Raw genomic sequence first — 14,486 nt, 5'->3', positions numbered from 1 at the left:
CTTTTCTGGGGTACAACCTGAACTGCTGCAGAGAGGTGTCTATCATGAATGATGGGGAGAGGGGCTACTTCAAAATGTTTGCTACGGGGCGAAGAAAGTTCTGCAGACAGTAAAGAACCAAATAATTTTCTGAGGTTCGTTAGTAAGTAGCCTGCATGCAGATCCTAATAGTGTTCCAGGTTGAAGAAATGCTTTACAGTCAGTAGCTAAGGAATGAAGATGGATTGTTCTATTTTTGTTACTGCTGCTACAGTGAAAGTGGTGCTTAAGTATCCAAAATGCAAAGTGGACAGTTTAGAAAGTAACCGCATCACCAGACAGAGGTGTGGTAACAGGCTGAGTTAGAGTAGCAGTGGAATCCCTTACCTGAGGCAAGAAGCAGGCAGCTCACAGGTACCAGATGGCATAGTCTGACACTAGCTGGTGGTGAACAAGGTGGGCACTTCAGCAGAAATATAGTAGATGTGATAGATATGATGTCACAGTACTGAGTAGCAGTCTGATGAGAAATGGGATGGTAGAGACACAGGGGCAGATGTATTAAGCCTGGTACAGTGATAAAGCAGTGAAATAGTGGAAGGTGATAATGCATTAACCAATCAACTCCTGTCATTTTTCAAACACAGCTATTTACCAGGCATAATACATCTGCCCACAGTCTGGGATCGTTATAGAGGCAGACCTAGGTATAAATAAGTAGATTCTGATTGGTTGCCCATAGCAACATCCATACCTCCCAACTGTCACGATTACAGCGGGACAGTCCCGATTTTCGGGTCCTGTCCCGCTGTCCCACCCGCGGCAGGCATTGTCCCGCTGCGGGGGGTGGCAGTTGGGAGACCCCCCAATCTAATAGAATGCGCATGCGCACAGCGTCTATTCTCGTATGAAAATGAGGCCGCGACTAATTAACATAAGTCGCTCCCTCATTTGCATATGCCCCGCCCCTTTCCGGGCGCTAGTGTCCCTATTTCCTCAGCACAGAAGTTGGGAGGTATGAACATCCCATGTGAAATAGAACTCCCGTCTTAGTAAATCAAACCCCCCCCCGTTGGATTTATGATAGCGTTTGATCGTGTGCTGCGCTACTGTCTAGAGTTCCGCTTGTTGCTGGCCTGCTTGCTTTGTTTACTCTTGCCTTGCCTGAACCGATTTTTCTTACCAATATTCCTTGTCTTCCAACTGTACTGGATTCTTCCTGTTACCAATTATTCTTCCAATACCTAAAAACAAAAATGTAAGCACTAGGTATTTCCCATGTCTGTACTCATGGACTAAGGTGCAGTCACGTCCAACAGCAACGGTACACCGCTCCTGGTTAAAGTGCACCCTAGGCAGAGCAGATGATTGGTTCCGATGTGTATTCTATAATGTAACGTCTTATGGAATAGCCCTGCTCACATTAAGGGCCCGATTCAGACCTGATTACACGGCTGTGATTGTGCAGCGGGCAGAGTTCAGGTAGATGCAGCCCGCTAGAGTGAAATCCTGCCTTGCAAATCAATCTGATCGCTGTTTGAATGGGTGTGTGAGGCTGCAGCTCTATTTGCAGTCATGCAAAATCTTCAAAACCATTTGTACGCTGCTCACCACTGAATGATTTTTGCACTGGACACCAGTCATTGCTGCCTCAGAGTAGTCAGAGGCTTATTCGGCGGCTGCGATGAAAACAGGCATATCCGACCTGTTGCTGATGACACACCCTCCCTTAAAATACTGAGGCACGCCTGTGTTTTTCCTGTCACTCCTAAATTGAAGTGGGCTAAGGGACCTCCTGACTTCACAGGGGAGGAGAAAGGAGGAGCAAGCTTTGAACAAGGGTCCCAAACGGACCCTTGCGGGCTCACTTTGCTTGCCACGATTCGGGCACGGTGGCTAGCTGGTTACTAAAGGCAACCAGTGGTAGCATGGATAGTGAAGGAGCAAGCCCTCCGGCCTTGCTCCTCCCCTTGGGGGCATGAAAGGTCCTTTAGCCCACTAGAATTTAGCAACTACCGTGGGGACAGGGCCTGATGATGTACTTGTGCGACCATACCACCAGTATTCCAATATTCTCCCTGCCAACCATGCTGCCACTTTCGGGAGCAGTGGTGACTCTAGAATCATTATGTATTCTGTTAGTAAATGTGTGTTTTAGCCCTCGAAACACTACATCGATTTTAGAACACTTTGACATTGAATTAGAGCAACCTTTAGTAAATTCACACACAAGAGTCCCTGGCCAGATTACTACCCTAAAATATCACTCCTACACATCGAATCATCCTCCAACGCACATTTAAAAGGATTGAATTACTCATTCCCTGATTTCAACGTATATATTTATATACAGAGATATAAGATAATCCATATTTATAATTAGCTTCCATATGAAGATACTCAGCAATGCAGGATTATTGCTGTCCTCCAGAGACACCAGCGCGCATGCGCCGTACACGCCACGGCGGGAGAAAGTGACGCGTCATTCCGAAGGGCTTCAAGAAAATGGCGCCGTACTGTAAAGGAGTCTGAAAAATTTAATACGCATGTGTAATCTACAGCGGCGGCGTAACATCCGGATGTTTGTTGCTATGGTTGCACAGTACGGCGTTTTATTTTGGTATTTGCAGAGTGTAACGATTATGGGATCTGTGTACAGCCGGCGTGTTGACAACCACAGCCTAGAGCAGAGCCTGTAGAGATACAGCTTTCGTATTGCCGTCCTCCATCCACTGAGTTATAATAACCGGGTCACCTTTCCTGGGACACACACTCAGGATTCCGTGTCTGCAACATGGTGAAGCTGTCAGCTAAATGCATTGTAGCAGGTGAGTTGTATGCGCTGCTCCTTCCCAGTTACTAGCATTGCTGTTGTTATTATTATGCCTCTCTGTGTGTGTGTGTTTTTGCCTGGTGCCCAGGCATGTGTCTGAATGTGCAAGGAAGGACTACAAATGCTCAGCCCAAAGCATTGCAGTGTGCTGAGCGGGTGCACTGCATTGTGTGCCGAGCGTTCGCGTTGAAGCACGTCGCTCAGCCAAAAGCCAGGTCGCCACGTGTGTACGGGGTAAAGGACCATACACGGAGCATTTTCCCTGTGAGATATGCTCCCACGCGCATCACATCGCACAGCACAAAAAGTACATGCAGCCCATACTTTTTGTACTACATCGCAATACATCTAGTAGAAAAAGCACGCTGCTGTAGCGCATTGCATGCTATTTGTGCGAGGAAGCTGATTCAGGTCCATTCGTTTCGGTCCGAAATCGGCCCCTTGTCCAATGGTGCAGGGTTTGCGCATGTGCGTAGGGCCTAATTCAGGTGCCAACACAGGTGGAAAACCACAGAATGTACTGATGGAAGGTACTTTCCTCATGCGCAGGACCTGAACTGTATCGCTGGACACAGTGCCACTGCATACGTAGAGTAACTGACAGCACACAGCCATTTGGGAGCAGGGGCTGGAATAGCAATGTGTTTTGCACAATGGAGGAGTGAGACCTCAGTTTTGGGAGAGTGTGAAGGACAGGATCTTAGAAACATAGAATTTGATGGCAGATAAGAACCATTTGGCCCATCTAGTCTGCCCCTTTTTTATCCTTCTTAAGGTAATCTCAACACTTTTTTTATCCTTATTTCTTTGTAAGGATATTCATATGCATTGCCAGCCGCTGCCTCAGCATCTGATGTCATGGGCGGGCAGGCTGTCAAGCTTGTGTCCTGCTGGCACTCCCATCTCTGGGAGCCGACCCCAGGCTCAGGCTGTTTAGTGGCAGGCAGCAGTGGTGGCAGCGCATTCTAGGGGTGGACAACAGCAATGGGGGTAAGGTGGGAGGACGGGAAAGTGGGAAGGATGCACCTGCGTATTGGCTCTTCTGCACTGCACAGATCAGATGTGCAGGGGAGCCAATCCTGACAGACCCCGGCAACCAAGGGCGGGCTTACAGGCTGACTGACAGCCATCCCAGCAGAACCATATTATTATACACAGTGTCCGGGGCCGCCAAAATTACAAAAAATAGTAAAAGAAAAAATTACTACACTCAAATTACTGTGCGCACTGTTGTAATGTCTGTGCGCATGCTCGGCGAGTTGTGTGCACGCGCACACATGCACAGCTTAGAGGGAACACTGATTGGGGGTGCATTTAACATTGTAAGCACCCATTAGGGTGCTCATACCTCCCAACTGTCACGATTACAGCGGGACAGTCCCGATTTTCGGGTCCTGTCCCGCTGTCCCACCCGCGGCAGGCATTGTCCCGCTGCGGGGGGTGGCAGTTGGGAGACCCCCCAATCTAGTAGAATAGACGCTGTGCACATGCGCACAGCGTCTATTCTCGTATGAAAATGAGGTTGCGGCTAATTCGCATAAGCCACGCCCCCATTTGCATACACCACACCCCCTTTTCGGGCCGCGCGAGTGTCCCTATTTCTTCAGGACATAAGTTGGGAGGTATGGTGCTTATAAAATGAAAAATCGTATTGCATTGCATCGCATCGCATGCGGCTATATGGCATGCGATGCGATGGCATAAGATGCCATAACATTTCCCCTGAATCTACCTCCCTCCAGTTTCAGTGCATGTCCTCGTGTTCTATTACTTCCTTTCCTTTGAAGAAAATTTCCCTCCTGTACTATGTTAAAACCCTTGATATATTTGAAGATTGCTATCATGTCCCCCCTTTCCCTTCTCTGCTCCAAACTATACATGTTAAGATCTTTTAGTTTTTCCAGGTAAGTTTTGTGATGTAGGCCATGCACCATTTTCTTTGCCCTTCTTTGTACACTCTCCAATGTATTTATATCCTTCTGAAGATATGGTCTCCAGAACTATACACAGTACTCCAGATGAGGCCGTACCAATGACCTATAACGTGGCATTATTACGTCTTTTTTTCTGCTACTGATTCCTCTACCTATGCAACCAAGCATCTGACTAGCCTTCCTCATTGCTTTCCGACTGAGATTTCCTGGCCTGAAGGACGGAGCTGCAGTGGCCATCCTGCATGACCTCATAGTCACTCAGCCGGCCAATGATGTCACATGTGAGCTGATGCTGTATCCTAGGAGGCAGCACTGGATCATATGTGCATGTAGGAGGCATCTACTTACACAAGATGCTTCCAGCTCATTTCCATATCTGAGTATCACAGTACAGATACAAATATGGTAGACTTGTGGTTGCCAGGAGATTTGAGGACACATCAGTGTTAGTAATATGATTATAGAGGGTTGATGACCAGCTAATGTGTAATGTCTGTGTATCAAAATTGTAGTGGGTGGTAGGACACATTGCATAGTTGCCTACCTTCCTGCATTCTGCAGGAGACTCCCTGAAATAACAGCAATCTCCCTCTCTCCCTCATTAGTCTAGCAATCTCCCTCATTTCACCTACTGTAGCCCACATTACACTGTTACATTTGTGAGGAAAAAAGCAATGAGCGGCAGATACATTTACATTGAATCATCAGCACCATTTCCCAGCACTTTGCCAAGTATAGTAGCTCTTATTAACTGCTTTGGGGCTCATCTACATTTGCATCTAAGCCATTTTAGAAGATTCCTCTCAGATGTAGCAGTACACACCCACACTTCTAGGTGCCACGTTCACAATCTCTTTTCACAATATCTCCATATATGGAACTAGACACGCCCCTTTGGGTGGAGCATGGGAAGTTGTGCAAAATTATCCTACCGACTATAATCTCCCTGAAACTAGTTTTCAAAAGTAGGCAAGTATGACACAATGTAGCACTTGCTACAGGATCTGAATAACCCCTCATTGTACATTGTGGGGTTTATTAGACACATCCTGGTGACTGAAGCTTTCTGGGATGCAGCAGGGGAGGAGCCTGCCTCTTACAGTCATAGCATAGGTGCCTTGACTCCTCCGGACCCACTACTGAGTCATTACGCCAGGAACCACCCTGTTCTTGGCGTAATGACTCCCCTGTAATAACATGCTTGAGAGAGAGCTGAATGGTACTTTATCTCTCTCCACTTCATCACTGTGCAAGGCTTAGTAAATCTGTGCTACACTAGTACTATGCCATAGTTAACATAATTAACATGAAATTACTTAAACCAGTACTCATCCCTGGAAGAATGTCTAACTCAATGGGCCAAGTGGTTCTTATCTGTCATTACATTCTATTTTTAGGTATTGCGTCATGCCCTGCGTCCATACATCTTCTAATTGGTTGGAGCTGCTGTTTGACTGTATTAAGCAGTGTTCCACTTAATATTTAAAAAAAATAATTAGTCCCCAAACACATTAGGCGGTCCCAGCCGACACAGATATTGCCGTCGGCGGAGATCAGCAAGTGCATACACACTTGCCGATGCCGGCGGGGGAGCAGGAGCAGCATGGCCGTCATTAGCAAGGACTTCTCTTGTCTATACATGCGGGGGGGGGCGTGTTAATGGCGTGCTGGAGTTTGCATCGTTAATGATATTGAGTGTACACACTAGACGAGATAGTAAAAGATATCGCTCAGAAGGGCTCTTCTCAGTGATATGTTATACTGTCTCGTCTAGTGTTCATGGGGATTTAATATAGATAAAGTATAGATGATTTGGCCCTATTGTAGATTCCAATCTCATTAACACTACCCTTTAATCATCTTAAATACACTTGATACTGTACAGAAAAGATGGGGCACCGCATTTCAGAGCATTTTCTAAGCAATCTCACTAGATCGCTTAGAAAATGCCCCTACATCGCTCTGTGTGTAGGGGCCCTAGGGATGCGTGGACTATTGTCCAGCAATTAAGATCTAGCATGCTGGATAAATCTAGTTAAATCCCGTTCTCATCGGAGAACACTGGCCCTGACAGATCGCTCAGCACACAGCAATGACACATCGCTGTGCAGCGTTGTGTGCTGAGTGATCTTGCTGAGCGACCATATTGCGTTTTTTGTGTTGTTGAAGATAAATCGCTAGTTAGAGACAGAATGGAACATAATTGCATTCAATATGTTGCTGAGAGATTTAAGCCAAAATTGCACAAGAACCATATTGCACCATGTGTACACACCTTTAGCGATCTACATTGCTCGGATCGCTCAGCAACATTTAGTGCGCAGGGTAAAATACGGTGAAGCACACACTAAAGCAACTTTATTTATATTTTTTGTCTAGAATACATTTGGGGGGGGGGGTGAATCTGTTCAAATTGATGTGTTTCATTGCTTTGTATAATCTGTAGCTATAACTCCTCCAAATGCTCCACATAACTGCTCTCCAGAGCTCCTCCAATTGCTCCAAATTGTTTCCCGTAACTCCTAATGCTTGATATAAATGAACCAGATAACTCATATTGTTTCATACAGTGTGTCATAAAGCTGTGTATAACCTTCCCCAGTAATTTATCCATATTAGAATTCCCTGTGTCTCTTCGTAATGTTCCATATAGCCCAAATGCGGTTCACTTCTGGTTCTGCAGAGGATCAAGTGTTTTTGATTAAAGCTAGCTAACCAAGATTTATATGTTCTTGCCTTTCTAGAACTGACATACAGGGCTATGGGGGTGATCCAGAGCCGCTCTGTCCGAATTCGCTCTCCTGGGCAATGTTTACGTTTTGCCCATGAATGTTTATTCCCATCAAAATGCTGGGCGTTCCCCTGCACACTCAGGCCTGTCGATGCCTGCTTTGGGCGGGCGGCTGACGTCGGTGGTTAGCGAGTGCTGGAAAAGTCAGTCCAGTGCAGAAATCATTCCAGGGTGAGAGACCATCAAATGATTTATCTCCCATTCGGGTGCATACGAGCGAATGTGTAGGTGAATGCATCCGCTCACCTGCTAGAGAACGGATTCGGCCGGCGGGTATTCAGCGGGTGACAGGGCGGCGTTGAGCTGCTCCCTAGGTTACGAATACACGCAGCCAAGCGAACTTGTAATTAATGCTGCTTATATCTAGTACTCAGAGCTAGTTACATTTAGGCCATAGTGTACATGCAAAAGATGGAACAGGATTTATAGCTGACTTGAATCCTATCCGCCCAACAGATTTATCCAGATTTGTAAAGTTTTACTTCCTACACATTTAGCTAAAATAGCTCTGGTACTAACAATTATATCACACTAGTTAAAAGCCCAACAAAATGACAGCTTGTGTAATGTACTTTCACTATGAGCTGTGACAAGCTTGAGCCCACAAACTCCACCCTAGCCCCAGTCCCTATCTCTACTACCACCAATCTCTGTCTTCCCAGCACCGTTTCCATAGCCAGCAAGTTTGAAAGCGATCAGTGTCCCTGAAAAAATTGCTTTCACTTTCTGTTATGAGGTCTATTAGCACACAGAGGATTCATTTGGTCCGTCGAGTGGCCTCTAGTGGTCAGTCGCAATCCTTCACCTCATAATGGTAAGGAGTAGTTAGCCTTTTAGGTACTTGTTTCCTAGCACGGCGCCAGCGCTAAAAATTGTATCCATCGGGACCCCAAAAATCGCATCCATCGCATGTAACCAAATCGCATGCGATTGACGCGATTTTTATCAATGTAAAATGGTCCCTGAGACCCGATTTTACATTGGCCCCAATGTTAAATGGCCCCGGCGTGGAGTTGATGTTCTATAGTGTGGCGAGCGCAGCGAGCCACCGAGCCTGAAGCGTGGCGAGCCCGGCGAAGGGACTCGCATTACTTCACAGATGTAATATCTGTGAAGTAATGCGCATCCCCTCATAATGTGTCCCCTCGCGGGGCTCGCTGCGCTCGCCACACTATATCAAATCAACTCCATGCCGACGTGGATAGTGGGGGTATGAAAAGGTCAGAGGACGCGTAACGCCGCCCCTCGCGGGCTCGCTGCTCTTGCAACGCTTCGGGTTTGCGTTCATCGTGGGGTGGCATTAACAATGGGAGGCTTTTGTCTTGTAAAATACCCATAAGGGTGGGTATACAATGAAAAATCGGGTCCATTGGCCCATTTAACATTGTTCTCTATGTAAAATCGCGTCCATCGCATCAGTCGCATCGCATGCCTTAACTTAAGTCATGCGATGGACGCATTTTTTTAATTTTCGGGGAAAAGGCTAAAAATAGCCCTAAAATCGCGTCGGTCGCGTCCATCGCATACCTTAAGTTAAGGTATGTGATCACCTACGACGGGCGCCGTGCTAGGAAACAAGTACTGCCTTTTATATGTATAGATTAAGGCCCAAACGTTATAGCCAGCCGGATGTGGGCAGTAGCAAGATGATGGCAATGTAACCGCCAGTTTTAGAGCCATTTATATACCCCTTTTACACCACCGCAAAATCCAGGGTTTTTCCCTTGTGGACCCGAGACAGCGGTGGTGTAAAAGGAGCTTACCCATGTTCCTTTACACAGGTCCTGACCAGGGTAGAACACAAGCAGGACCTGGGTAGAGGGAATTGTGAACAGGTACGCCGGGTCATCCTAACCGGCTCCCGTTTACAGCAATGGGGGAACCCAAACTTTGGACCGCATCGTCCTGTGGTCAACATGGAGGTTGGGTGGGGGGCACGCACACAGCTTCCACTGCTGTCTGCTGTACTCTGCAGACAGCAGCGGAGGCAGAGAGGAGTTGAATAAATGCCTGTGTGTGGCATCCATATAGGGGGAAATTTACTAAAGTAAATTTGTAAAAAATAGGTGTATTTGTATCCAGAAATACACTTATTTTTGACATTTACTATCCCGAAAATACGGCAATTCGTATTCGTATTGATGTGCTATCAATACGAATACGAATTGCCGTATTTTCGGGATAGTAAATGTCAAAAATAAGTGTATTTCTGGATACAAATACACCTATTTTTTACAAATTTCCTTTAGTAAATTTCCCCCATAGTGTTCATTCTAGCACCCGCTATCTCTGAAAAGCCATGCAGTTCCTCTTCCGTGCCTGGGGTGTCGCTATCTGCTGTAGTGCTTCTAGCACAGTGTGGTCTGTGAATCAGCACTAATATGCAAACCAGACCTGTGCTAGAAACACCATAGCAGACAGCGACACCCCAGGCAGGGAAGAGGAACTGCATAGGTTTTCAAAGATGGCGGGTGCTAGAAGGAAAACTATCCATTCACCTTGCGGATGGGGCTGAGGGGGTGCACAGGGGCTGGGAGCAGCCCAGCAGCTTACCTTGGTACTGGGGGCAGCCCCAGCGTGACAATCGGCGGTTCCGGCGTTTGGAGATGATTTCATCCCCAAGCGCCGCCCCCGTTTACACGGTGCAAATCCCGGATCCGACCTGACTTGGATCCGTGTTCCAAATGCCGGGTCGGATCTGGGATTTGGGTGTAAAAGGGGTATTATTTAGACAAAACCAGCAAATTGCTGATTATAAATCTAGGAACTACAATACCAAAATCTCACCACTGACCAAAATGTCTGGGTATATTGACTATATATTGTTGCCAATGTAAAATACATATGTGTATGGTAGCAGTACTGTATAACCAAAGGTTGCAACAGGCAAATGTCAGTGATCCTCCAGTCGCTTTGAGTATGTGGTTAGTGATAAATAAATTTTGACTCTTATTGCTACCATTCTACCGGGAACAGGAGTTTGAAATATAACCAAGGTCCTTGATATTTGTACTCTTAGGGGGTGATTCAGTTCTGCCCACAATGCAAAAAATCCCACTTGGATACCGTTTTGAAACATTTTCTGCTCACTACCTCAGGAGACTGCGAGCAGATGTGACCTATCTTTGTTAAGTTTGTATATTCTCCTCAGGTTTCTTTCCTCAATCCAGGAACAAAATGGTAGGTTAATTGACTTCTGACAGAAAGCTAACCCTAGTTTGTAAGTGTGAGATACTAGATGGGGCTCACTCCCTACTTCTTCCCGACCTTCTTATGTTAAGCTGGCCATACATCAGGGCCACCTGCATCTGACTTAAAAGCACATACAATCGCTTGTTCATACTGATCTGGGGGCCGACCTAATGACCCGCGAGACCGAGCATCGTGCGAACAATGGAACAATGGAACAATGCGCGCGATGTGCATACAATCTGTCGCATGATGCCTTGGAATTGTACGATTGGGTACAATATCGTTCAGGTGTATGGGGGCCTTTAATCCCATTGCTACCAAATTCTACGCAAATAATGAATCCTTGCAGGTGGGCTACTGACGTAACAACATTTTTCCATCTAAACATGGCTTAGGTCGACACATGAAATATGTGTGTCGACAGGGTCAGAATGTTGACACAAATATTAGGTCGACAATTGGAAGGTCAAAAGTCAAAAGGTCAACATTTGTTTTTCACGTTTTTGTGAGCCGACTTGTGCCGACGGGCGATATTTCATACCCTACCATCCACTAGGGCGTGGAGGGAGAATATTATAGTGTGTCGGGTGCAGTGAGGCACCGAGCCTGAAGCATGGCGAGTGCAATGGGAACACGGTACACTGAACTGGTGTCTCTGTCAACTTACATCGAAATTCGGGACAAAAGAAATGGAAAACTCATGTTGACCTAAGCACCGTCGACCTTTAGTTGTCGACCTAATGTATGTTGACCTATACCCAGTGACAATACAGTATTCTCTATCTTAACGCGGAAGTATGGAGGTTTATTATTGTCTGTGCAGAGTGGACCTTGTTCTGGAATCTGTGGAATGGGGTCTGATTAAGGTACAGGCTTGTATGTGTGGCTGGCTATAGGATCAGGGCAGTTACTTTATCCATTGAGACTGGTTAAAGAGTCATTGCAGTGTGACAGTATGCAGATGGCTGTCAGACATTGTCTTGGTCGACATACATATAGTCGACATGGCAACAGTGAACATATAGTACTATCTCCTACTTTACCATTCATGTGGCCTTCGATTTGGAATGGTAGAGTATGCTGAGCGCAGGGTAAGTCTGCCGGCAGACACCCCTGCACCTTGGAATACCAGGTACTCACGTTCATATTGACATTGGTACCATTCCACCAAAGGAGTCATATTCAGCTGTTGCTGCACCAGGAAATATACCGGTACGGGACTTTGGCATGTATTGTCTTGTTTGTGTTCCCCAGTCCTCCTGTGTTCACTTGTATACCGGTATTAGATGTTTTAGAAATACTATTATAGGATTGCTATAATGGTAAGCTACCAGAATATCATTTTAAAAATGTGGTGCTAATTGTGCACGATACCAGTTTGAATAAACTATCACTTTTTGTTTTACCAAATACTGCGTAAGGCAATTTATTCTTTACATTTATTTTTACTTTTTACTTTATGTGTATTTCCATTTTGACTTTATTTTGGTTACTAAGCGCAGGGTGCCCCATCTTCACCTGTGCATGCGTACGGCCTGTGATATGCATGCTGGTGTCCATCCTGTTCTTTTTTTCATCGCTGGCCGTTCACAAGGTAATTGACAGGAAGCCAGCGTTTGGGGGTGGTAATCAGACTTTTTTGGAAGGGTCGTGGAAAACACAGGCATGTCCAGGCATTTGAGGGGAAGTTGTGTGACGTCCGCTACGACACTGAACAGCCTGTTTCTATCGCAGTCGCCGAGTAAGTCCAGAGTCAATCATTTGATGGTGAGAAGCTTGCGCATGGATTTGCAGCTATTCACCCTGCGTGGGGTGAAATTTCACTCTGGTGGGGGTGGCGTATACCTGATCACTGGGCTCTGAAAATTAGCCGTTGTGCGATCATGTCTGAATCATGCCCAATGTCTGTGAGCTATACCACACCCCAGTGTGACGAGGAGGATTTTCCCTTATATCATACTTGGCTACCCTCCCAGAATGGTCGAGAGGCTCCCAAAAATCGGGTCCACCTCCCGCCCCCCGGGAATGTGGGCAAGTCTCCAACATGCCCCCCAGAGTCCCCCCTCCCTCCCGGAGCCAATGTAAGATATGCAGACATTTACAGGTCTGTGGGAGGGGGCGGGACTAAAATGACACAAATTGCGTAATTTTAGCCCCGTCCGCAGACCCCCAAATCGCAGAGTTTGCGTGGATTGGGGGCGGGGCTTTGAGTCGTCAGCCTTGTCTCTGCCCCTGACTAGGAGATTCAACAGTCAGCAAATATGCCTATTATACTTAGTGTTCATTCTAGCACTCGCCATCTTTGAAAACCCATGCAGTTCCTCTTCCCTGCCTGAGGTGTCGCTGTCTGCTCTAGTGCTTCTAGCAGAGTGTGGTCTGTATATCAGCACTCATATGCAAACCAGACATGTGCTAGAAACACCACAGCAGGCAGGGAAGAGGAACTGCATGGGTTTTCAAAGATGGCGGGTGATAGAAAGAACACAAATACCTCTCATCTGTACCTATTTCGCATATTTATCATGTTTCCTATATTACTCCTACTTCATATAATACTTATTTTCTGCTAGAGTTTTATCACGGCCGGAGGGTCTTGAGGACCCACCTCAGGTTCTTGTTCAGACGAGACTTGGGCTGGACGCCCTTGGAACTTGGCAGGTTGGATGTAGGATCTCTGCATATATTTGGGCAGTGGGTTTTAGCGAATACTCCGAAGTGAGGGCGCGGAGTCTAACTGCCCAGCGGTCTTCTCCAGGGACCCCCGCAAGGAGGTTTGGTTTTCGATGCGTCTGGACAGCAGGTCGCGGCCCCTCACTCGGAGCACCCACGTGTGCCCGGGGTGAAGCGGACAGAATGAGCCGCTATGGTTGGGTATAGGAAGACGAGGGAGGAGGTCTCAGGAAAGAACTGGGATGATTGAAGCAGTAAACTGGATAGTGGATGACAGGAACCGGAGAAATGCTGACGGAGGAACTGACGACTTGACCGGAGTAATCACTGTAACTGAAACGGGCCCACTAGGCTTGAAGAATAAACGACAACTGAAAAGGCCAACTTGGCTTAAAGTAAATACTGACGACTTGTCCAAAAGGGAAAGACTAAAACTGAAAACTGCCTACTCGGCTACTGGAAGTAACAACTGGATTGAATGATCAGGAGTACGGAGAAGAACAGACTATACGGAACTCTGGAGCAAGGATAGGATCAGGATTTGGAGCAGGAGAGCTGGATCCGACAGGAGAGCATGGTCAGCAGTACCAGACACTACCACTGGAGCCTGCTGCAGAGCAATGCTGACAGCTGAAGAGTTGTTCCAGCACTGAGGCTAAGAGCCTTCTAGAACTTATACCCTAGCCCCGGCCAAGGTCCTGCCCCCTGGTGGAGGAAGGTGATAAATGCAGGTCCCAGGATGCCAGTCACGTGACCCGGCCAACATGGTGGTGCCCAGCCGCGGAAGCCGGCGTCTGTGCCGCCGACGGACCAGGAGCCCCCAGAGCCACCCGCTGCCCGCATCCAGCCAGCCTTGCACCATCGCAGCGCCAGGACCGGTGAACACGGAGGGGTGAGTAGACAGTGCCGGGCCTGGCGACGCGACGGTACCTGACAAGTTTATTATTGTATAACCCCTAACTAGACTATAACATGGTGGTGTGTTGCCTTTTGGCAATCTAGTTTGATAGGGATATTACTATACATGTAATAAATTGTGTTGGAGTCACACAGTTGCGCTGACATCTGTGATTTCCTGCACCTGATG

General features: G+C 46.9%; 1 protein-coding gene across 1 annotated transcript in view; it reads left to right on the top strand.

Moving 5' to 3' along the window:
- The first annotated feature begins 2,523 nt into the window (after window positions 1-2,523).
- The window catches only part of IFT27 (intraflagellar transport 27), a 53,228-nt gene continuing 41,265 nt past the window's right edge, over window positions 2,524-14,486 (top strand). The window contains exon 1 of the mRNA XM_083156348.1: window positions 2,524-2,807. Coding sequence (XP_083012474.1) covers window positions 2,774-2,807 — 34 coding nt within the window. The 5' untranslated portion in view covers window positions 2,524-2,773. The remainder of the gene's footprint in view (window positions 2,808-14,486) is intronic.

The sequence above is a fragment of the Crinia signifera genome, chromosome 8 (genome assembly GCF_055691185.1).
Source record: "Crinia signifera chromosome 8, ASM5569118v1, whole genome shotgun sequence".
In the NCBI taxonomy this organism is placed as follows: domain Eukaryota; kingdom Metazoa; phylum Chordata; class Amphibia; order Anura; family Myobatrachidae; genus Crinia; species Crinia signifera.
The sequence above is the reverse complement of the archived record's forward strand: the minus strand, read 5'-3'. Positions and strand labels throughout refer to the sequence as shown.